Source organism: Plecotus auritus, assembly GCF_963455305.1.
Source record: "Plecotus auritus genome assembly, chromosome: 11".
Classification (NCBI taxonomy): Eukaryota; Metazoa; Chordata; class Mammalia; order Chiroptera; family Vespertilionidae; genus Plecotus; species Plecotus auritus.
In genome coordinates, this window is record NC_137777.1 from 15,621,061 (window position 1) to 15,647,449 (window position 26,389).

The 26,389-nt window shown below is 37.3% G+C and overlaps 1 protein-coding gene across 27 annotated transcripts in view; it reads left to right on the forward strand.

Annotated features, from left to right (window-relative positions):
* RIMS2 (regulating synaptic membrane exocytosis 2) overlaps positions 1-26,389 on the forward strand; it is a 366,091-nt gene that overhangs the window by 59,795 nt on the left and 279,907 nt on the right. For 15 of the 27 annotated variants that reach the window (XM_080646621.1, XM_080646622.1, XM_080646597.1 and 12 more), the window contains 2 exons: positions 6,122-6,133; positions 23,120-23,430. In XM_080646621.1, coding sequence (XP_080502747.1) covers positions 6,122-6,133; positions 23,120-23,430 — 323 coding nt within the window. The remainder of the gene's footprint in view (positions 1-6,121; positions 6,134-23,119; positions 23,431-26,389) is intronic. The other 12 variants (XM_080646601.1, XM_080646603.1, XM_080646604.1 and 9 more) reach the window with 1 other exon arrangement.

A 26,389-nucleotide genomic window follows, 5' to 3' on the forward strand; every position in this document is an offset into this window, starting at 1 on the left:
GAAAAGTCTTTCAAAGTAGTAAGCTGGGACAGTTGTAGAGTTTATCTTGCTTGTTTCCCATCTATCACTGTCTTTTGTTGTCTTATATCCAATTTATTGTAAACCATTCTTTCATGTATTTTGTCTGTGTTTTTTTTGTTTTTTTGTTTTTCTGTTGTTTGTTTTAAGTAGGTGGAGAAATCTAGTCCTTGTTATGCCATTTAGGTCAGAAGCAGAAGTCTCTTATGACACCTGATTACAGTTTGCTTGAAAATATATTTCTTCATTTCTAACACAGGTCCCTTTATGCTGAGCACCGTTTTTGTCAATAAAAAGTACAGTGAAAAATTGGAATACCCCTTGAAGATCTGTTGCAATTTAAACTACTATAAAATTCTGTATGTTGTGGATTAGTCTGAAGGAGATGGTTAATAGGAGGAGGAATGCGCCCCACTCTTCTCATATTTTTTCTTTGATCTGAGGAACGTGTCAAGGGAGTAAAACATAAAAAATAGTCTAGAGTTTAGCTCAAGAAAGATAACCTGGATTTTTAAATTAGTTTTTCTACATTTTCATCGAGGTAAGAAACCTGTCATAAGAGTGTCATAATTTACTTGGGATAGTGTTCCTTTGAGTGATAGGTATAAAGGTTGTCTATATTCTAAGTGAAAGGAGTATTGAGTTCAATTTCTATCCAGGTGCCTGATACAGTAGAAGAAGGCTTCAGCTTTGAGTAGGTGCTGAATGCATGTCTTTGATTTATCATAGCCCTAAAGGACTAAGCCCAATTAAATTTGGTCACACTATTTTAATGAAGTAGAATAATGAGAATACCAATATTTTATGGCTTACAATGTAATTATAAAGCTATTTAAAAATTAGGTTAGTATCCTTTTAAGAATAAAGATAAAATAATCTTGTTTTAATTTTGAGGCTCTTAGATATGGAGCCATCCTTAAAAATTAATTAATTCTTTTGAATGTATTTGAAAATAAATGGGGTATGAGACATAGAAATTCCAATGCAAGATTTCATGGAATATTGTTTCCATTTATTTCCTTTTAAGATGATACGCCCTTAATAAGAGCTATATATTTAGTCAGATTTAAAAATGATGACTTTATAAAGGAGAAATTATTTTGTAATCATAAAATGATGACTGTAGTAGGGAACTCATTATGATAATTTACAATGAGGATAATTTTAAACTTCAATGTGTGGCAACATTAAGTTTTTGTTTCCTTTACTTTTTGGTGCAAAAATATGTTACCATCTGCTTTACGGTTAATCTAATTTTGAAATATAAAGAACATACAATTTTCAGAATTGTATTGTTTAATTTATAAATGTAACATGAGATTTTCTATCATGAATTATCAGATTTGAAGCAGAATGAATTATAACTTTATAATGACTATAAAAGTGCTGCTTAAGTGAGTCCTTTAAAATATATTGGTACATGTGTTTTCAGTATACCAGACGGTAAGAATGGAATGATAATAACGACATGCTCCTTTGTAAATGAGTCATTAAGTATCATTTATATGAGTGGTTTTAATGACTAATATTTAAATTATGCATTGAGAGATAAAATAATGATTAGAGTAGTTTTTCAATATTGTAGGCAGTTCCTTTCCTTTTTTAAAATTTCAAGTCACTGTGTTTACCCCAAATCTGTAGCTAGTGTGCTAGTGCAACATGCAGTCATTCCCCCTGCATCAAAGGCGAGCATATCGTATGAATTTTCTTTTAGACCTCAGAGAATTTCTACATTCTGGTATACTGGGAAAAAATTGGACAGTCTTTAGAAGAGGGTGGCGTTTGTTGAGAAAATTAGGAGAACCAGGTTTAATTCCTGCCATGGTATTGTGTGACTTATGTTTGATGTGTCACGTCATGTCTTAGTGCTTCTGTGTTAAAATCTGTCAAATGAAAGCATTAATCTAATTTATACGGTGTTTTTTTTTTTTAGTTTAACATTTTATGATTTTTAAATGAATACTTGTTTACTCATGAATTCTTGAAGTACCTGAAAAGTACATTTATATAGCCAAATAATGTACCAGTTAAACAATTTTTAACAAGTAATGAAGATTCTCTGAATCTAGCACATTGTATGTTAAGCTTTGGTTTTTAACTTTTCCCACATTTATATAACATGGGAGTGTTGAGGACACCACTGTTTTAGGAAACTATATTTATAGGAATTTGAGGAATAGGTAAAGTTAGGAAAACTCAGAATTATATAATTTTCAGGACTATTATTAAGTAAGAGGTTTCATCAGGTGGACCCTTAATTTAAAGCTTTTAAACTGAGTAAGCTAGAATGTGTGAGATTATTAGAAAATAGCTGTAGAATTTAAAAGGAAGCGAGAGAATTGTTTCCCCTCATTGATGTGCAGAATAAGGTAATGACTCTGAGTAATAGTCCAACCTGTAGAATCTTAGGAAACTTTATACCTCCTAATGAATATTAGTATTTTGGAAGGAGGCAAAATAATGTATTAAACGGAGCATAAAGGGATATATTTTCATCTTGTAAGCTTGTGCTGCAGCCACATCAGCACAAGTTCTGAAGTGAGTCTAAGTTTGAATCCCATCTTCAGCACTTACTAGTTGTGTGACTTGTCCAAGATGCTTAATCTCTGCCTCAGTTTCTGCATCTGTAAATAGAAATAATAGTAGTACCTATCTCACAGCTTATTGGTGAAGATGAAATTAATATTATATGAAACACTTAGATGTATACTTGGCACATAGCAAGTGCTACAGAAGTGTTTTGCAATAATTTTTATGGTATTAGATTTCTTTTTACTTACTGTATATGTCTGGTATCATGTAAGATGCTATCACATATATTTTCTTTATTTAGTCAATCACACTTGTATATTGGGTTAGTGTGTTCCTTATTGCATACATAAACTGCATCTGCCATAATGAATATGTATGTAAATTATATAAAGCAATATTAATCTTTGAATTGAACATTTATTTTTTTCACACAGAGACTAAATGTAAAGCTGGAGGAAATATCCAGATTATTGAGGTTGAAATTCACTTTTAAAGAAAGTACAGCTAAAATTCAAATTACCCATATGTTTAAAATAAAAATATTCCTCCACACTAGGTTATTATTTGTATTTACATGAGATTTTAATCAGTCTTAGTCTTAAGGTCCTTGATAATATTTTATATTTATACATTACCTTTCATTTTCATGCAACTCAATTCCACTTTGATTATTAATAAGTTTAATATCATGTTTACAAATACAATGAAACTTCTTACAATTGTATTACTAAAAACTGATTAGAAGACGTATCCATCCTTTTGTTTTGAATTTCTTTTCTTCTGAAGGTTTGCCACTTCAAAGAGCAGTGTCATCATCCTCATTCTTCCCTTTTCCTTTAATAATTTCCTTGAGAGATTTGTTCACTCTTACGGCTTCAAATACTACATATGGGCTGATAATTTACAGATACTAGCTGGATTATTTTTGAGCTCCAAATCAACCCATATAGCTGCCTCCTGAAAATCTCTGCTTAACAGACACCTCAATTCCATTCTCCCCAAAGAATTGTCCTCTCCCCCTCTCAGTTACCTAAGCCAGGTTCTGGAAGTGCTTCTCCACTTCTTCCTCTTCCTTAATCAAGTCTTAAGGAGCCTTACTTCTCAGTATCTTCTCATCACGCTCTCCATTCCTCATGCTCCTTCTATAGTTCATACCACTCTGATATTTGTCTCTTACCCCAAATATTGCAACAATTCCTGGTTGTTCTCTCTGCTTCCAGACTCATCTCCTTCCAATTAGTTTGCACATTGTAGCATAGTGAACACTCAATAAATGGTGGCTAATAAGCCTTATTTATAAATCATATTGTAGGTTTTATGTTTATTTTTCTATTGAAAGATAAAGATTGTGATGGCAGTATTATTTCATGTATATATTATAGCTAAGTTTTTCATGTATATGTTATAGCTAAAATTGAACTAGTATTAATCTATTAAAAGGAATTAACTAATAGCAAATTTATTAGTTATAACTTCAATTAAAAAAATTCTGCCATGTGAGTTATTTTTATCAAAATGGTATGCTTCTAAGATTTTGCCAGGAATTAATATAGTTAATAAAGATTTTAGTTCCAACATATCATTTATAACCTAGTTATCCCAAGCTATATGTTCCAGACATGCCAGTCTTCTTTGTGCTTTTTGCATATGCCATGTTCTTTGCATAAAATATTCTCCCTCACTGGTCTTGCTAACATTCTCTTCATTCTTCTTATTTTTTTTTATTTAAACATTTACTTTCTTATTTATTTATTTATTTATTTATTTATTTATTTATTTATTTTTATTTATTTATTTTAGAGGGAGGGAAGAAAGGAGGGAAAGACTTGTTGTTCCACTCATTCATTCATGCATTCATTGGTTGCTTCTTGTATGGGTCCTCACCTGAGATCGAACCCACAGCCTTGGTACATCTGGACGACACTTTAACCAACAGAGCTTCCCTGCTAGGGCCTTGTTAAAGCCCTGCTTATATCTTAGAAACTTTCTCTTAATCCTTTCCCCAAGTTCTGGTATAGCCTCTTTTATTTGGGTTTTTATAATGTTTTATTATTCCCTTGCTTTCTAAATATCTCTTTGTTCTGCATTGACTTATTTCTCTCTCATTACATTTAGTTCCTTGAGGGCAGAAACTGTCCTACTCATTTTTTACGCCTGAGACTTCTGATGTAGTGCCTGATACATATATATAATGAATGCTCCGAAAATGATTTTTGTTGGACTAAATTGTTGTCAATAGATAGATGTCCTTGACTGTGTACTAGTACAATAGTTAGTATATGATCTTTAGGTCTAACATTTGTAACAAAGCAGTCCAGAATACAGTAATGTAAAGAATGCAGTCCTATTTCTTCTATGCAATATCCTATATAAGATATAGAGCCATATGCCAGACACTGTGTTGAGGGTTTTTTATTTTATTTAATTCTCATAAACCCTATAAAGTTTTGCCGATAAGGAAGTACAGGCTTAGAGAGCTTAAGGAAATTGCACAAGATATACAGCTAGGAGTGCTATTTAAAAGGTGGAATTTTAAGATAGGTCTTTTTAATTGCAGAGTTTTCCCTCTTAGTCACAAGTATTCTACTGCCACCCATATTGTAGAGAAAGTGAGCCTCAAAACACATGATTTTGACTTTCAATTGATATGTTTTTGTGATATATCAGGTCATTATTATTACATCATCACTTTTACTATAGTATCATTATATTTAACTGGAGGCCCGGTGCACGAAATTCGAGCAAGGGGCTCGGCCCTGGCTACCGCTGCTGCCTCGGCCCTTACAGCCCTGGCTTTGCCTGGAAGGTCGTTCCGCTGTTTGATCGTCCGGCTGTCCACTCTAGTTAGCATATTATGCTTTTATTATTATAGATAAAGGGAAATGCAATAATTGAGTTTAATTTTATTATATCTAATGTTCTTTTGACCAAATCCTGTGTCTTATAATTTTACTTTTCACGTTTATAATATTTATTTTCCTCATTTATAATTTTGGGAAACTATGACTCAAAATTATCAATTTTAATCAGTAACATATTATCTTTAATGACTTTATATATTCTTCTTGTTATAAAGCTAGGAGACTCCTAAATTAATGAGACAGAGATGACTTTTAGAAGTATTATGCATAATTTACATAAAAATACACTTTGTCTACTACTTTTGCTAATATGTGATGAAATTAAAGGTAAATAGTGATGCAGTGTTATATGGTTTTGTACATAAAGTCTTTTACCTTAACATGTTTTAGTTTCTCTTTGAGTTAATTGAGTATTTAATTAGGATTTCATTTGTGGAAAGAGCATTCTCCTTTTTCAGATGTTTGGGTATTTAATTGCTTTTATAGAAATTATTCTAATTTATGTGTCTTAATACATTCTAGCATATAGTGTGCTCTTAAATTTTTTCTCTTAAAAAGTTTAGATTTTAGTAAAAATTTAATTAGACTTTTTTAGAATTTTTATTTCACTAACTTTAAACTCTTATTTGTTTTAAGAATGGAATTAATTATTTCTTTTTGTTTTGTCTTTTCTGTCCTTTCTAACTTGCTTTCGTGGATATTCACACCAGGAGGACAAAGTGGTTAGAGTCTTTTTTCTGTCTAATATTATTTTTTTCTTGTTGTTGTTATTGCTAATTTCAATTTTATAGCTATATTTAATTTATATATTTTAAGTTGTAGTGCATGATAATCACTATACATTAAGATATTTTAAGCATGCTATCTGATTTTACTGAAAAACATTTTATTATGTTACAGATAAAAAATTGATTATTTGATCCTTAAAGAGGCCTGCTTCTTTAGAATTTAGTATTTTTAAGGAGATCTTATAGCATTTTTTATTGTGTTAAGAATTCTTTTAGTCTTACAATATTTTCCTAAAGTCATCATTGTACTGGTCAGAGTTTTTAAAAGAAGCTTCTAAGTATAAAGATTCAGTATTTGTAATAATGAATGAGTCACAATAACATTGAACATGGATTTTTCTGAAGTATCTATATACAGTTGAGTATGAGTATTTAATATATTTTTCTTTTTCTTAATGTGTTATAGAAATTGGTAAAATGTCTATCTTACATCCTCATATTAAGTATTAGACTATTATAATTTTAAAATACTTAGGTTTAGAGGATTCAACTCCAGCCTAGGTTTTAATATTCTGCCCATATTTGTCCTTAGAGGTCTGATTTGGATTTGCTCTAGAAACTAGTGACTTGCTGCAAACACAGATAAAATCTTTCTATTCTGATTCTTTAAAACAAAAGTTCAGCTTTTTATTCTTTACATTTTTTATAGGTCTACTTGGTGTGTGTATGTTATAGTATTTTATAACAAACTTGAGATATTGATTACAGCAATGAGTAGGTGGGCTGCAGACAGTTCTGAGAAAAAAATTGCAGGGGTTATTCTTTTCTTTTTTAAAAAATTCGGATTATTTTTGATGAGTCAAACTAAACTTGAGGTCTAAAAGTTTTGCCAAATTCAAATTGGCATAATACCCAAAGAGGACACCATTCAGCTGAGGTCTTCTGATCAGTGACTCTTTTTTTTTTTTTAAATCAATTGGAGCCTTTTTATTCTCCTCAGTCTTCAGTTACTAGGTTGAGGATAATGTGGGCGGTGGCAGATATTGATGTGATTTTAGAATGAAGCCGCTGAGCAAAAGATCTTCAGGTTTGCTTGCTTCGTTTCCTTTGTTTGTTTGACTTTTTTACCTGTAGGAATTCTATCAAAATTTTGAGGCAGTTTTGAAGGTTAATTGCTGTAGACATGTCCCAGACTGTGCATCCTCCTCAATCAAGGGCAATGCTCTAGAGCAGCGGTCACCAACCTTTCGGACCTCATGGATCACCAGTTGGCGACCTTCTACTGGCCAGCCTTACTAGCTGACTCTAAAGTAGTGCCATTCACATAATTCAAAGCCTTTTTTTTTCAGTCTACTTATCTTTATTTCTCTCTTTTTTTCTATAGCTACTTTTGTGTCTGTAGTTTTTATAATGAATTCTGACACCTATCCCAGATACTAGGTACTTAATAATAATTCAGCTATGATTTTCATTTACTGACAAGATTTTGTAATGTAACAGTCTATATTTTATACCAAGGATTGACTAACATGAAATGATGCTAATTTTATGTGGCTTTGGAACGTTGTAAATAAAATTCAGTAGGTCTTTTTATGACACTCTTTATGCAGTACTGTTCAATAGAACTTTTCATAGTGATGAAAATGTTTTATGTCTTGCCCTAGTCAGTTTGGCTCAGTGGATAGAGCGTCAGCCTGCGGACTGAAGGGTCCCAGGTTCGATTCTGGTCAAGAGTACATGCCCAGGTTTTGGGTTTGATCCCTGGGGGGGTCGGGGGAAGCGATGTACAGGAGACAGCAGATCAACGATTCTTTCTCATCATTGATGTTTCTATCTCTCCCTTTCCCTTACTCTCTGAAATCAATAAAAATATATTTTAAAATCTTCACCATCTAATACAGTAGGCTCCAGTCGCATGAGCTATGTGGCTAGCGTGGAGAGGAATCGAATTTTTAATTTTATTTAATTTTAATTAATTTAAATTTAAATAGCCCTCTGTGGCTAGTGGCAAATGAAACCCAAGCCTGGATAACAAACATTCTATCTATTACTATTCAACCCCTAAGGCAACACCCTGCATTCATATTAGCAGAATGTTGTGCGTACTAGCAGTGGAGATGAAAGTTGTACAGAATGCAGGAAAGATATATTTGCCAATGTCATCCTATCTAATAAAAGAGTAATATGCAAATTAACCATCACTCTGTTATACCCACAAGCCACGCCCACCAGCCAATCAGGAGTGAGTATGCAAATTAACCCAACCAAGATGGCTGCGGCCACGGAGAGAGCAGGAGGGATGCTTGGGTTTCCCCGGCGATGGAGGAAGCCAAGCTTTCCGCACATCCTGGCTGGCCCAGGCCTCCACTTCAGGCTACAAAGTTTCAATTATAGAAGATAAATAAATTACAACAGAAATGGCTGCCACCACGGAGGTAGCAGAAGGCTTGGCTCCGCTCCAGGCTACAAAGTTTCAATTGTAGAAGATAAATATATCCCCGATACCAGGGACTCTGCTTGGGTCTCCAGGGGGCATGGCCAGCCTGCAAACCACCATAGGCCCCTCACCCAGGCCACCCCATGCCCCAAGGGAACCCCCACCCTGATCCGGGACAACCTTCAGGACAAACCAGCTGGCCCCAACCTGTGCACCAGACCACTATCCTATCTAATAAAAGAGTAATATGCAGATTGACCATCACTCCAACACACAAGATGGCTGCCCCCATGTGGACACAAGATGGCTGCCACAAGATGGCCAGCAGGAGAGGGCAGTTGGGAGGGACCAGGCCTGCAAGGGAGGGCAGTTGTGGATGATCAGGCCTGCAGGGGACGGCAGTTAGGGGTGACCAGGCTGGCAGAGGAGGGAAGTTGGGGGTGACTGGGTCTGCAGGGAAGGGCAGTTGAGGGGACCAGGCCTTCAGGGGAGGGCAGTTAGGGGTGACCAGGCCTGCAGGGGAGGGCAGTTAGGGGTGACCAGGCCTGCAGGGGAGGGCAGTTAGGGGTGACCAGGCCTGCAGGGGAGGGCAGTTAGGGGCAAACAGGCCGGCAGGGGAGCAGTTAGGCATCAATCAGGCTGGCAGGGGAGTGGTTAGGGGGTGATCAGGCTGGCAGGCAGAAGCAGTTAGGGGCAATCAGGAAAGCAGGCAGGCGAACAGTTGGGAGTCAGCAGTCCTGGATTGTGAGAGGGATCCCAGATTGGAGAGGGTGCAGGCTGGCTGAGGGACACCCCCCTTCCCCCGTGCACGAATTTCGTGCACCGGGCCTTTAGTCTGTTTATAAAAAGACCACTTTAATGAGGATCTTAAATTATTTCTTTTTCTCTTTTTACAACAGTTATTAGTTCTCTTATCCAGTAGCTCTTGAGACAACAATAAATAAAAATTGCACTCATTGTTGGCAGGTTATTAACCTTTATTGTAAAAAAAAAAAATAACGTTACTAATGGTAATGTCGGTGAAGTAAAAGGTGTGGAAGGATGATACATGTCCTGCAGTATTTCTCACGTCTCAGACGCATAAAGGCCACCTGTGGGGCTGCAGTTGCAGCGGTGATATTCAGAGCAAGGTGCTCTTTGTTCCCACTGCTGTCTGACGCCTTTTCTGACTTCAGCACCTTATCCGGCTTCCATATCCCGTGCCTACGTTCCTGCCCATTGCTGTTCTCATGTGGTGTTGCAATTGAGTGTATACTTAAAATTTGAGTTTTTCGTTATAGTATCTTTGGTTGTTCCGTTTCATCTAGGCAGTAGCTGCGTGGAGCTGCATTTTGGCAAATGCTGTCTAAACAACAGTAGATAATTTGCTTTTGCATTTTTATTTACTCACATAATAACATGTATGTGGCCTTAATAAAACTGTATTAGAAACTGCATATAACAGCTCTATCCGGGCCAACTCTTATAATAAAATCACAAGTTTAACTACTTCTACTTTTCTGTTTCTTTAATGGTAAGCCTGATTGAATGAAATAGACATTCTTTGATATTACTAAATTTTCCCTGCCCTCAACCCAACATGAGCAGGTGAAATAATAAAAAAAAAAATAAAGTGAGCTAATTATTTTAATATTTTTAATAACAGCATCATAAAACCAAAATTGAAGTGGGAAGATGTTAAATTGGTTACTTTGATTTAAGCTTCAATATTACTTAAAAATTTTAAACTTGTGTCTTGCATATCAAATGAGCCTAGAATAAAACTGGCTGCATCAGGCCAGGGGATTCTTCCTCTCTCAACATCGGTTTTCCAGTTTTGGTCCAATCACTTAGTATTATGAGAAACTAGAAATTAAGACAAACCGTTTAGTTAGAGAATGTAACCATCATGTCTTTATTATCTATTCCCCACTCCTCTGTGCATTCCAGAGGTTTTCTTTATCTGTGTCTCCGGGACTGGTTGTCTCCAGTAACAAAATATAATATTTTTCCTTAAGCCTCCTGGCTCAGAGTCTATTTATTGATATAACAGACAAGGTCTTTAAGTGCCATAATCATATACCTTAGGATCTGTTCCTTTTGTAATGTTTTTTTTTTAATTAAATCTTTATTGTTGAAGGTATTACCTATGTCCCCTTTTTCCTCCCACTGACCCCTTCTATGAGGGATGTTCTGTTTTATTGGATGGTGGAACTAGATTAAAATGTGCATAGACGATAAAGGTGTGCTCCTGTGTGGAACCCTCCAGTGCTTTATTGCAACAGACTCCCTGGATCCAGATAATCTAAGAGCCTGTCTGAGTGTAATTAACCTGGTAGCTGACCAAATTGGATTTCTAAGAATAGCTCCAGGTTAGCTGTAGCCACGGCCAGAGTAACTGCCTGGCCTTTCAGTGAATAGGTAGTGATTCCTCAGGGACGTGTGTCTGCTAGGCAGGATGGGCCCTGGGAGCTGGCTTTTGTGTGGAATTTATTTTTAGGTGTTTATCATGAGAGAATTTGCTGAGCGGTACGTGCGCCTCTTTAAAAAGCCAGCACATTGTGTTTCTTGGGATTGAGGGTATGCTTATTTAGGTGCAGATGGCACCAAGTGAGGCTAATTTTAACTTAAAAGCATCATATTAGAATGCATTGTGATGTGGAAAAATCAGAGACATTAATAATTAAAAGTTAGTGTTCACTAGGAATGCACTGAAAGTTGCCCATATAAATAATTATCTTGGGTATTTCTTAGTAGTGGAATTGCTGGGTTATATAGTAATTCTATGTTTAAGTTTTTGAAGAACTGTCAAACTTTCCCACAGTGATTGTACCATGTGACATATCAGTCATCAGTGTACAAGTGTTACAGTATCTTACATCCTTGCTAACACTATTTTCCTTAAAAAAAAAAAAAAAAAATGACATCCATTCCAGTGGGGGTGAAGTTCTTTTGGGTTCAGTTGTTGCTACCACTGTCCAGCACAGCTATGGCTGAAATCAAATGTGAACCAAGGAGATTTGACACTGAGTCCCAAAATCATCTGCTACATGAGGCTTAAGACAGAGTTCATATGAAAAACTTTATGTCCCTTGGTTATAAAAGACTGAGGTTTGAATTCTGGCTCCATTGCTTTTCAGCTGAAGACCTTGTCTATGTGACTTAACCTCTGTCATCAGTTTCTTCCTTTATAAACTGAGAGGAATTTAGTGTGGATTAAATGAGATAATAAATACACAACAATTAGAAGCGTGCCTGTAACAGGAGGAACTAAAAAATGCTATTTATTGTTGTTAGTAGCAGTGACAGCAGCAACATATTTATCACCTCTAAAACAGAAAAAAAATGTGGGTCCCTCCGCCCCCATAAAAGACATAGTAAGATTCTAAAATCAATTAGGATATTTCACAAGTAGAACCTTTATTGAACCAGTTTGGAAACCTCTGAGATGTGCTATACACATTTTACTTTCATTTAAATCTTTAAGCAATTTTAGTGTATATAAAACAAATTTAAAATAATTTATGTCAGCATTTCGAATTTTAAGTAAATATTTTTATCAGAAAAATATATTTCATAATAATATTTGAATTTGGAAAGTTCTTAAAGGTTACTCTTTTAGAGATAATTTTATGAAACTTACGGTATTTGGGTTGTAGAAATTTGCTAAGCAAACAGATTTATATAATGATTGTTCATGTAATAGACTTATTGTTAATGGTTACTATAGTAATTCACTCATTCCTTGGACACAGCTTGGTCTTTTCTAGGCACTTGGAATATAGCAGTGAACTAAAATAGACAGTCTAATTAAGAGATGCACATAACACATGAGATAAATAAATAATAGAAGATGTAAGTGTCCTGGGGAAAATTAAAATACTTAATTTTGAGTGGTGTAGCCATTTTAGTTTCTGTGGCCTTGAAAAGTGACAGTTGAATACGACCTGAAAGAGCTGAGGGAGTTAGCATGGCAGATATTTAGGGTCCGAGCCGTCCAGATTGGGGTAATAGCGGATACAGAGGTCCTGTGTTAGGAGCAGGCTGGACCTGTTGGAAGGAGAGCAAGGAAGTCAGTGTGGCTGGAGCAGAGCAAGTGGGTCACGATAGTGAGAAACAAGGTTAGCGTAAGATTGCAGAGGACCTTTGGGGTCATAGAAAGGACTTCGGCTTTTATTCTGAGCAAAATGGGGAGTATTCAAGGTTCTGACCGAAAAAGTGACATGATGCGACTTATATTTTAAGACACTTCAAAAGGTTTGTTGTCACTGCTTTGTTGCGATCGATTAATGAGAATGAGAAAGGATGGCGCCTGGGAGACCAGCTACCAGGTTGTTGCAGTAATTTAGGCAGGTGATGATGGTGACTTAGGCCAGGGTAGTTTGTGGTGGAGGCGGTGAGATGTCATCTCGGTGAATATGTTTTTAAAGTAGAACCAAAAAAAAAAAAAAAAAAAAGTTCTGGTGGAATGAATATATGTGGGATTATGGGAGAAAAAGATTATCCCATGATTTTTGGCCTGAGGCAAACTGGGAAGTTGGAGAGTTTCCCTTAACTGCTATGAGTAAGACTGGATGGCACAGTTTTAAGGTGAAGGACTGTAGTTCAGTTTTGGTCACGTTAAGCTTGAGATGAATTAAATACAAATTCTCTGAAGCTTTGATATATGCTGTGCTTTTAATTTTATGATGTGATAGTGTGATAGTTTACTTTTGTAGAATAGTGAGTCTCCCTTGGGTGGGCCAAGTTGGACTTGTTCTACGTTGAACCTGCTTTAAAGTAGGTCAGACTACTGTATATGGTTAGTGATGTTATTGCCTTTTAGTAGTTACAGGAGCAAGAAGAACAATTTGCAAAAGGAAGTCCATGTGGGAGTCCATGGCTTCTGAAAATTTACTTGCAAGAAACCATGGAAGTTTCCAAATAGTCTTGTCCATGAACCTTAACATTTTAAATAATTACTAGCGAGAATCAGAGAAACAGGTAAATGAAACTCTATACTTAGGACGCTTTCTCTGAAAAAATGCCCATCCCTTAAAATTTTTCTTTCCTAAGAGTGTTCTAGTGATTTCCATATCTCCATATTTTTGGTAGTATTTCCTCTGTTGCTTCTAGTTTTACACTTCCAATTCTCTTCAATTTGGATAAAGCATTATCGTCTTTATCACCTGTTTACTGTCATATAATTATGTTCTGGCTTTTGTTTTTTTATAAGATGTCCTCTTTAGGAATAGAGAGTTAGGGAAAGGAGGGAGATAAGGGGGAAAGAGAGAGAGGGAGGGAGGGAGAAACATCGACGTGAGAGAGACACATCAATTGGTTGCCTCCCACACATGCCCCAGCAGGGGCCAGGATGGGGCCGAAGCTCTAACTGATGAGCCAAACTGACTGGGTGAATATGCTTTTCATTTTATATGAAATCTTCTCGGTGAATACGCTTTCTATTTTAAGAAAAATTGAACTTGCTTAATTTTACTTTCGATTTATTTAAATTATTTTGTAGTTCTGTAATTTATACATCATAAACTTTAAGTTCTTTTAAATGATGAAAAAGAACACTGTTAAGTGATAGTACGTTTATATTTACTCCACTGAATCTTTAATCAGTTAATATGCAATGGAAAATAATTATTCTAATTAATATCATCACATTTTGTAATGTGAATAGTGATACTCTTTCAACTCATTTTAAGATTTTATTAAACTTACAGTTTTAACTGAAATTTTATTTTTAGGGAAAAAAGTGGATTAACAAAGTGGTGCAAAATACAAAGCCTTTGGGCCCAGTTTGACCAAAGTACTAGAGCACAGACTAGTGAGCAAATGTGGTAACTGCAGAAATGTTCACGTTCCTTAATCTTGCTGGATAGACCTGCTGCCTTAAAAGTTGTCTTTTCTTTAAAAATCACTTAAAGACACTTAAACTTAAAATGCAATTGTGAATTAAAATAAGATTTTAAAAGCCAAATATTTATTATGAATTCCTTATACTGATAATAACCCTATACAGTTAAATTCTTTTCCATGATTGATTTATTTTGGCAGCCACTTTAGTTTTTTTTTATAAAATTTAATTGAGAACAGGAAGTTTATAAAATATCACATGCTTTGATGAAAAGGAAAATAAAACCAACACTACAAAATATGTACAGATAACTGGTTACCTTTGATATGACTGTCTGGCTACCGTATACGCACCCCTTCATAAACCCGCCCTCCTTCCCTTGGAAGTATGCTATATTGTATTTTAAAAATTATATTTCTATGAAAATTCACTAATTCTCAGTTAACTAATATGTTTATGTTAAATATACATTAACTTTCAGTATAATTATGAGTATCAATAAATATTTTCACTAGTCTAATTAACCTTCATTGGTCACTAGTCTAGCATACCTAGTTATATATTCTAATCTCCTCCCCCTTTTTCTTTTCCCTCTTGTTCATTTGGAAATATTTAAAATATAGCAAGACATTTAGAGGATAACACCAACCAGTTATACAAGTCTTAAAACTTTTCCATATTTTTTAGAGATACAGCAATTACCTTTAATACTTACCATTACACACTTTTTTATTTGTGCACTTTAACTTCATACATATATGCGGCTAAACCATATACAGTATTATTTTGCAAGAATTTTTGACTTTATATTATAGAACACACTGTATTTTTCTGAAACTTCTTTATATTTTGAGAATTATCTCAAAATTAAGATTTATCTAAATATCTTTTATTCATTACTGCTGAATATAATTCTTCTGCATGAATATGCTATAGTTCATTCATTTTTATGTTGATTTAAGTTATCTAAATTGTTTTCCTAAGGGACATAGTACTCAATAAATATACCTGTTCATGTCTTCTTGTGCCTACGTGAGAATTTCTCTAAGGTTTCTGGGTCATAGACTATTTAGGTAGCCATTTCTAGTTTCACTAAATATTATGGAATGGCTCTCCAAACTGGTTGAAAATAATTTACAATCTTGAGAGGAATATTTGTATTGGTTCCTTTACTTCCTCTCTAATGCTTCGTGTTGTCAGACTTAAAATGTTGCCAAACAGATGGGTGTGAATAGTAACTCATTGTTTTAAATTTGCATTTTCTGACTGATGATGTTAAGCACCTTTTTATTTGTTTGCTGTCCATTTGGGTTTCTCAGTGGAATTGTATATTCATTCTTTGACCTATTATTCTACTGTGATGTTAGATTTTTCTTACCGAAATATGCTAGTTCTGCATATATTCTGAATGCATATTCTTTGTTAATTGTAAACATTCCAATAAAATCTCTCAGACTGTTTTCTCTTTTTCACTTTGTTTATTCTCTCTTACTATTGTACTGTTCAAATGTTTAAACATCTTGATACAGTAGAATTTATCTTTTTATGTACTTCGTGCTTTTTATATTTGAGTTAAGAAATCTTTTGTTTTTCAGACTTCATAAAATTTGCCTGACATTTGTTCTAAAAGATTCATAGTTTTGACTTTCATGTTTTAGTGTTGAATACATTTGGTATGGATTTTTTATGTGGTGTGAGGTATGAATCTCCCTCCCCCCCTCCACCCAGCATGGAAAACCATTTGTCTCAGTTATATTAATTCAACAGTGCATTTTCCTCCGCTGATTTGTAATGTTAACACTGACATATGCGAGAGTCTGTGTCTAGAAGCTTTCTTATGCTCCATGTTCCATTTACCACCTCCCTGCTGATACCACAATATCTTAATTTCTGCCACTTCATAGTAAGTAGAGCAAGTGCACCTCAAATTGTTATTTCTCTTGAGAATTACCTAGAGTTTTTTTCTTATCTTGGCTCTTTCATATTCATTTTAGAATTAGCTCGATAAATTCCTTGGAAAAAAGTATTAGAGTATTGATTAAAATCGTATTGAAATTTATAGATTTAATTTGGGCAGACTGACGTTCTTATGGTATTTTGTCTTCTCATCCCAAGAGAGTGTATCTTTCCACTTACGTTAGTCTTCTTTTAGACTCTTGTATATTATGCTTCTTGGTAACAGATATTTAAATTTTTTAATTAAATATTTGTAGTTGGTTATTAGTGGTGTACAGAAATGCTGTTTATTTCAGACTATTGATTTATTTACTGTTAAAATTAAAAAAATTGATTTCAGAGAGAGCAAGGCAAGGAGAGGGAGAGAGAGAGAGTGAGGGAGAGAGAGAGATAGAGAGAGAGGGAGGGAAACATCAATGAGAGAGAAACATCTGTTGGCTGCCTCTTGCATGCCCCCTGTTGGGGATCGAGCCCGGAATCTGGGCACGTGTCCCTAACCAGGAATTGAATCTTCGACCTCCTGGTGCTTGGGACTACGCTTAACCAACCGAGTGAACCACACTGGCCGGGCTAGTCTGTTTATTGTTGATTTACGAAACTTGTCAAGCCCCTTATAACTTTTAATATTTGTAGATGTTTTTGGATTTTCTATCATTATCAAGTGGTATTAAGATAAGGACAGACAGTTTTATCTTTTTTCTTGTCTCATGTGGGATATTTACTAAGCCCGTGTCTCCAGGACAGTGTTGAGTAGTAGTGATACAGGGGATTCTTAATTCACTCCTGACTTTATTTTATTTTTCTTCATTCCTGACTTTAAACAAAAGGCTCTTCCCTTTTATTCTTAAGTATAAAATAGGGTATAGAATTTTTAGAGGTACCCTTTATCAGGCCTTACTTTTCTGTTTCTTGTTTGCTAGGTTTTATTTTCACATGAATGAATCTTGCATTTTATGAATGCTTGAATAGTTTTTCTGTACCATTGATATGATCACATTTTTCTATTTTAATCTATTAATGTGGTGAGTTACATTAATATATTTTCCAACATTGAACTATTTTTGCATTTGTTGAAATCCTCCCTTTGTCATGGTAGGTTTTTTCTTTTGTTCATTTCTTTCTCATATACAGGGTGTCCCCCAAAAATGTATACACACTTCAGCAGCTGATAGCTCAGTTGATGTTTTTTCTTTTCAGATTTAACCCATTGGAATGAATAATTATTCAAAGTGTAGATTTTTTTTGGGGGGGGGGGCACTGTATATTTGAAATGCAGGCTTTAATTTGTTAAGATTTTAAGATCTATGCATCCATTTCTATATGTGCTATTGGCCTATAATTCTACTTTGATATTGTCTATGGGAGGCTGAAAATGGCCCCTCAAAAAATATCCATGTTCTAATCCCTGAACCTGTGAGTAATCTTAGATAGAGGGAGGGGAAAAAAGCATTCTTGCAGATGTAATTTAATAAAGATCTTAAGATGGGGAGATTATCTGGGGGGGGGGGCCCTAACTGTAGTTATTTGTATCCTTGGAAGAGGGTGACAGAGGGAGATTTTACACACACACACACACACACACACACACACACACACACACACACACACGCACATACACGTGCACAGGAGAAGGTGATATGAAGATGTAACATGGAGAAATTTGAAGATGCTTTTCTTGAAGTTTGGATTGATGCTGCCACGAGCCAAGGAACGGAGGTAGCCCCAAAAGCTGATGGCCGAAAGAGGCAAGGAACTGATTTCCCCCAGAACCTCCTGAAGGAGGGTGGCCCTGTTGACACCTTGATTTTGGCTCAGGGATACTGAATTCAGATGGGGACTTCTGGTCTCCGTAACTGTTAGAGAATACATTTCTGTTGTTTTAAACCATCAGTTTGTGGTAATTTTTTTTACTTCGGCCATAGGAAACGAATTCACTGCCTTTTTCTGAGTTTGCCATTAAAATCTTTCCAGTCCTATAAATTGAGTTGGGAACTTCCCCCCCCCTCCCCCCCCCCCCCCCCCCCCCCCCCGCTCCAGATTAGTTGAATACATTTGAGATTATTTGTTCTTTCAGTGTTTGGTAGGAGAGAAATGTGAAACCATCTCCCGCCCCCCCTTTTTTTTTTTTTTTTTATGGGAAGAGTTTTAAAAAAGTTTTTGCTGTAGTTTTTTTTCTCCTCTCTCTCTCTCTCTTCCTTTACCTCTCAGCATGTATTCTTTTCTTATTAACTTTTTGTGTGATTGCCTTCATGCAGTGTCTGGGTTGTCCAATCCAAGACCAGGTCTTCAGTAGTGAGCTGGGATCTTGCCTCCATCTTGATATTGAGTAATATTGCAAATTAATATATTAGTGATACTTTTTACAACACTCATCATAAGATGTATTTGATGGTTAATTTAATTGGTTAAATAAAGAGTTCCATTAATAAAACTCCTATTTTATTCCCATATAAGTTAAATTTTGTTCTGTTGATACATAATTTACCTCTGACAGGCATTAATTATTTCATAGCCGGTTAGTGAAAAGTCATCTCATAACATGTATATGTGCTTGCATTTGTGAGACATAGTTCAGTATCGTCGATTTATAAGTTAAGTTTCTGTGTGTATAAGGGCTTCAAGCGAAAGTATCAGTCCCTTGTACTGCTTGGGGTAGATTTAGGCTTCCTGAGCTTTAAAGATGAACAAACTATTAATCCAAGAGTGGGAGGAGACAGGAAAGAAGAAAATAAAGGTAATTGGGTGTTAGGATATGAGGAAAAGAGCACCCAATATGGATAGCCCAGAGCAGTGGTTGGCAAACTGCGGCTCATGAGCCACATGCGGCTCTTTGGCCCCTTGAGTGTGGCTCTTGCACAAAATACCACAGCCTGGGCGAGTCTATTTTGAAGAAGTGGCGTTAGAAGAAGTTTAAGTTTAAAAAATTGGGCTCTCAAAAGAAATTTCAATCGTTGTACTGTTGATATTTGGCTCTGTTGACTAATGAGTTTGCTGACCACTGGCCCAGAGCATGTGGAAAGAGTAAGTGTTAATATGTAGAGAGTCTTTAATACGAATCATATATCATGCCTTATACTCATTTATTTTACACTAGATGCCTGGTGCATGAAATTCGTGCATGGGGGGAGGGGTGTCACTCAATACAGCCTGCACCCTCTCTAATCTGGGACCCCTTGAGGGATGTCCGAGTGCTGGTTTAGGCCCAATCCCTAAACCGGCAGTCAGTCATCCTTCTCACAATTCGGGACCACTGGCTCCTGACCGCTCACCTGCCTGCCTGCCTGCCTTATTGCCCCTAACTGCTTCTGCCTGCCAGCCTGATCGCCCCCTAACCACTCCCCTGCTGGCCTGATTGATGCCTAATTGCTCCTCTCCCGGCCCAATCGCCCACAACTGTCCTCCCCTGCTGGTCCGATCACCCCCAACTGCCCTCCCCTACAGACCTGGTCACCCCCAACTGCCCTCCCCTGCCAGCCTGATCGCCCCAACTGCCCTCCCTTGCTGGCCTGATCACTCCCAACTGCCCTCCCCTGCAGGCCTGGTTGCCCCCAACTGCCCTCTCCTGCAGGCCTGGTTGCCCCCAACTGCCCTCTCCTGCCGGCCTGTTTGCCCCCAACTGCCCTCCCCTGCTGGCCTGTTCATCCCCAACTGCTCTCCCCTGCTGGCCATCTTGTGACAACATTGTGGCAGCCATCTTGTGATGACCCCCTCGTTTGACGCCACCTAGGCTTTTATTATATAGGATTACTATCTGCTAGGTGTTAACAGATGAAAACAAAACCCATAGCATTTCCAGGTCTTATTCTCATTTTGGACTACACAGGAATCATAGATTAACCTAGTTCACACTGAGGTAAATTGGCAAAGCCGATCATGACCTCCATTGGCCTATCTAGCTACTCTGAGGAACACACTTGTAACTCATTTTACACTGAGCTGGGAATCTCTGCCCCAACCAGTGGTTCTCTAACTTCATCAAGCATTAGAATTACCTGTAGGATTTGGCAAGCCCCCTCCCAAACCTACAACAAACAAACAAACAAGGAAACAAAAACCAAAATATATTTCTGGGTCCCACCCCAAATTTCTGATTCAGTAGGTTTGCACGTCTAATGAGTTCCCAGGTGATACTGATGCTGCTGTTCCAGGGATATTCTTTGAGAATCTGCTCTAGAAGAGGTTACGTTACCGGCTTACCTTGTGATAAATAATAAAGCAGCAATAGGTTGTTTCTGCAGATGATCATGATTGGCTAATTGTCTGACTTTCATCATTTCTTTTTCATTGTCAATTACCAGGCAGGAAAGGTTGTTATTCTTGACTATCGAGTGTTACTTATTCTAGATAAATTCATATCACAGAATCATATAGCATGTATTATCACTGTATCATGAATAGTAATTGTTTAAAATAAAGAGAAAAGTTGAAATCCAAACCTAATTTATTTGAACATAATTTGTGGCTCTATATTTAATGTACCTTTCACTTTTAAAAAAGATCTGTAGTACCTAAATTTGTCACAAGATGGCATTGAAAGGCTGAAGATTTTGGTTGAAATTTGTGTTTTGAAACCATTAATGGGTTAGATATATTTTTATTTCATGTGTATTCAAACCAAAAGAAATCTGAACTACGAGGTATTCTTTAAAAAATGGAGCGATATTTTAGTATTTTCCTGTAAAACACTTCCTTATTTAGTTACAAAAAATAAAATAGTCAAATACATTGACACTATTGATGACTAATTCTTTCAAGAATCTAAGAAACATAAATCTTACTGTAATAGCATCAAACATTTTATTATGTATTCCCCAGAACCGTGGTCGGCAAACTGCGGCTCGCGAGCCACATGTGGCTCTTTGGCCCCTTGAGTGTGGCTCTTCCACAAAATACCACGGCCTGGGCGAGTCTATTTTGAAGAAGTGGCATTAGAAGAAGTTTAAGTTTAAAAAATTTGGCTCTCAAAAGAAATTTCAATCGTTGTACTGTTAATATTTGGCTCTGTTGACTAATGAGTTTGCCGACCACTGCCCCAGAAGGACTTCACATAAATTCAAGTTAGTAATTATAGAAGGTCTTACTGTTCTATGACTTATAGAACTTATTATGCATAAGATGATATTAATCTTGCCTGCAATGAGCTTTAAGTTTTAGTATGGGAAAAAAGAAATGTATATACAATTCAAGAGAGAACAAAATAATAAAAGTGATTAAATACAATGTTGTATAATACGGAATTACACAAACAATATGAACTGGAATAATGGGCAATTAAACAAATAATTGAAATGGTATTTTACAAAAGTATCCTTGTATCAGTTGAAAATACACTATGTTGAAATTTTATTTTAATGATTATATTATCATAATTTATTTAAACCATAAGGAAATGTTTAGCAATATGGAGAGTTGTGTAAGATTAAGTATTTGACATAAATAAAGCATCAGTCACTCACTTGGAATATGAACTCACCTTTTATTTTATGAACATGTGATTTTATTTTTTTCTAATTGAAAAAATATTTTTCAGAGGAGGGTGACAATTTTCTGGTCACACAGATGTTATTTATGATATTCCTGGATTCCTGGAATCTGAAAAACATATCTGTATAAAAAAAATCAAGGGTAGAAAGGTGGTTATTAGGGTATTGGGTTTGGGAGAAAAGGGGATATGCTGTAAAACAGTATAGATTTTGAGTGTTGCAAACTGAACAAGTTTTGGAAATCTGTTTCATAACAGTGTGAATGTGCTTAACACTGTTGAACTGTGCACCTAAAAAGTGCCCGACTAGCAACTATGAGCAATTAATAGGTTTTTACTGAAGATCAACAATGTTCCTAGCTTTATTTAGCTACTAGAGGCCCAGTGCACGAATTCGTGCATGGGTGGGGTCTGGTTGGCCTGCTCCGGTCAGGGCTGATCAGAGCCTGGCCAGCTGGGGGGAGGGGCCGAGGGAGGTTGGTCAGCTGGCCCCACCCCCAATCAGGCCAGTTAGCTGGCCACAGTGCACTTCATAGTGACTGGTCGTTCTGGTCATTCTGGTCACTTGGCTTTTATATATATAGATTAGGAGCTACTTAAAAGAAATAAAACCTCCTTAGGAAGCCTATAATATAATTGGTGATAGAAGATTAACTTAATATACTAATATAGTAATCTACTGAAAGTCCAACATATATTAGGCATTGTGTTAGACATTTATTTTTTATTTTCTTTATTGTGGTGACTTTGGTTAATAAAATTATATAGGTTTCAAGTGTACAGTTCTATGATACATCATCTTCAATCCTCAAAACCACACAGGAAAGTTAGTATTATCATCCTTAGATCCATATTTTATCAGTTAGGAAACTACCTTTTATCAATATGAATATTTAGTTGATATGAATACCTTGTTGAAGTTTGCAAAGTTTCTAATCTTCGAGTTGGTATTTAAACCCAAATCTGTGGAGCCTCAAAATCCATTTTCTATATACTGCACTATGTTCCTAATTTAAATAAAAAATAAAGAATACAATAAACAACTATTAATTTGTTTGGTATTTCTACTGCCGGTAACCATTATCTATTTTATATAATTATTCTGGCAAACTTTAAAGAGAGGATGTGTGATTTAATTAATGGCAGCTGTTAATCTAGATTACATTTTAACTTCAGGAAGAATCACCTTAGACTTTTTTTGTTGACTTGAATTGTCTCTTTTTTTGTTTGTTTATAACTTTTGGAAACACTCATTTCTTTTCCCTCTGTATTCATGTGCAGGTTATGTGGGTATGCAATTTGTGCCGAAAACAACAAGAAATCCTCACCAAATCAGGAGCCTGGTTCTATAATAGTGGACCTAATACCCCACAGCAACCTGATCAAAAGGCTCTCCGAGGACTGCGGAATGAGGAGGCGCCTCAGGAGAAGAAAGCAAAACTGCACGAGCAGGCCCAGTTCCAAGGACCCTCAGGTGACTTATCTGTACCTGCCGTGGAGAAAAGTCGATCTCATGGGCTCACAAGACAGGATTCTATTAAAAATGGGTCAGGAGTGAAGCACCAAATTGCCAGTGACATAGCTTCAGACAGGTAAACATTTTGCTTCATCTTTAGGTAAACATCATTATTTTTAATCTTTATTTCAAACAGAAATAAAAATACATGAAATGTTTAGGCAACCAGTTGTCGAAATGTAATGTCAATGTCCATATGTTTTGTATACATGATGAAAGTGATGTTTAGGACTTTAGCTATGACAGGTTTGAATAATGTCAGGTTTGATGAGGGGGAGTGTAAGGTTATCAGTTTTTCCAGAAAAAGAAGTGAAATAAAACAGGGAACTTAGATAGGAGTTTATTGTCAGAGGGGAGAAACTGGGATAAGAGCAATGAGAATGAAGAAGAGGCTGGATTGATAGGACTGGTTGGAAGTGGGGAAGAGAATGGGGAAGGTTAACATTATTTCTAAAGGATCTACCCTGGGCTGAAGGATGAGGTGGTTTTCCAAGCAGGTGAATATAGATAAAAGGGTTTTATGAATTTGATGTATCCGTGGCCTAACTCTGTTATTACTATTTTGGCTCAATTTTATGGCCTTTTCCTTGACAAAAGTGTTAGACTTTTAAAAATAGTGTTTATGGTTCTTATATTTCCCACCTTTGGAAGGAGAAGAATGAAAAGATTTGCAAGGGTAGATTATTTTTGTAGTCCATATTTCTATTTTCGAATTAAAAATTTTAAGGAAAATCTGGCTTATCCCATATGTATTATTCAGAAACGGCAGGTACGTTTCTGGGTGAACAAATAGGAAGTCATGCATTTGTGGAAAAACAAATGTGAATTGTACTTACAGGGTGGTGGGTTCTGAACAGTGTTAAAACAGGAAAGGTAAGTGGGAGTCCCTTCAGATGGTGCCTCAAGCCGTCACACAGATGTGTTGCTAATGTCTTGGAAGAATAACAAAATGATGATGCACCAGTTTTTTGTTGGTTTTTTTTTTTGCAAAAGTAAAACACAATGTAATTCTATCTTTGGAAAAGGCCATGGTGATTTCATGGCTGGAGTACTATGAACACATCTCAGTGCAGAATCTCAGGAACCCAAGAATTTTAAGGTAGGAAGATCATCTTAGATTGAGAACTTAAGCCTGCAGGGGAGGACAGTTGAGGGGAATCCAGGCCTGCAGGAGAGGACTGTTGGGGCAGGGACCCAGGCCTGCAGGGGAGGGCAGTTGGGAGGGACCAGGCATGCAGGGGAGGGCAATTGTGGGCAATCAGGCCAACAGGGAGGGCCGTTAGGGGCGACCAGGCCAGCAGAGGAGGGCAGTTGGGGGAGACCAGGCCAGCAGGGGAGGACAGTTGGGGGGGACCAGGCCTGCAGGGGAGGGCAGTTGGGGGGGGACCAGGCCTGCAGGGGAGGGCAGTTGGGGTGGACCAGGCCTGCAGTGGAGGGCAGTTGGGGGGGACCAGGCCTGCAGTGGGGAACAGTTGGGGCGGGGGGACCCAGGCCTGCAGGGAGGGCAGTTGGGGGGAACCAGGCCTACAGGGTACAGCAGTTGGGGGAGGACCAGGCCTGCAGGGAGGGCAGTTGTGGGCGATCAGGCCATCAGGGAGGGCAGTTAGGGGTGACTGGGCCACCAGAGGAGGACTGTTGCGGGGGACCAGGACAGCAGGGGAGGACAGTTGAGGGGGGACCAGGCCTGCAGGGGAGGGCAGTTGGGGTGGGACCAGGCCTGCAGAGGAGGGCAGTTGTGGCAGACCAGGCCAGCAAGGGAGGGCAGTTGGAGGGGACCCAGACCTGCAGGGAAGGGCAGTTGGGGGGAGACTGGCCTACAGGGGAGGGCAGTTGGGGGGGACCAGGCCTGCAGGGAAGGGCAGTTAGGGGTGATCAGGCCAGCAGGGGAGGGCAGTTAGGGGTGACCAGGCCAGCAGGGAAGGGTAGTTGGGGGTGACCAGGCCGGCAGGGGAGGGCAGTTAGGGGCAATTGGGCTGGCCGGGGAGCAGTTAGGCGTCGATTAGGCTGGCAGGGGAGTGGTTAGGGGTGATCATGCTGGCAGGCAGAAGTGATTAGGGGCAATCAGGCAGAGGCAGGTGAGCGGTTGGGAGCCAGCAGTCCTGGATTGTGAGAGGGATGTCCAACTGCCCTAAACGGGCAGTTGGACATCCCTCTAGGAGTCACAGATTGGAGAGGGTGCAGGCTGGGCTGAGGGACAACACCCCACCACCCCCGTGCACAAATTTCGTGCACCGGGCCTCTAGTTACAAATATAATAAGAAGTTTCTCTGTAGGGAATGGTGAAGGATGAAGCAGTGTTGGTTGGGACAATAGCAGTATCTGTAAAGTGGCAGCCATAATGGCCAAGGTATATGAGCTTAGATGAAGAAAATGATGTTAACCAATGGAGGTAGGATTTTAAATGAATGACTTAATAAAATAGATAACATTGGCTCATTCTTCAAAACAGATAGCTACACTAGATCGTCTCCTTTGGAGGTTAGAAAGGTAGGTTTAGGAAGAATAAAAGGAAATACTAAAATACTGGGTCACATAATAGTTTTTAAAGCTTTAGAATGCATATCATTAGGAAGTTGTGGATGTTAAAAATAAGTCCAACAAATTTATGAGTAATTCGTCATTGTAGGACACTAGAAACATAGCACAAATCTTTGAAGAATGTGGTATTAAGAACAAATATATATCCTCCAATATTATCTGTTAATACTTGTTTCTTTGACACAGTACTAGCCTGAATAAACAGTACAATTCGACGCATTGTGGGGAAGCTAGATGTAGTTACTATTTTTCCTTTAATCTTTTTGCCTACTGCCCCTGGCTGCCATTACTAATAGAAGCATACTTTAGTGACTCATTGTATTCTATAATTATGTCCTTCCTTTCTTTTTCTAAATATATTTTTATTGATTTTAGAGAGGAAAGGAGAGAGGGTTAGAAACATCAACGATGAGAGAGAATCATTGATTGGCTGCCTCCTGCATGCCCCACACTGGGGATTGAGCCTGCAACCTGGGCATGTGCCCTGACGGGGAATC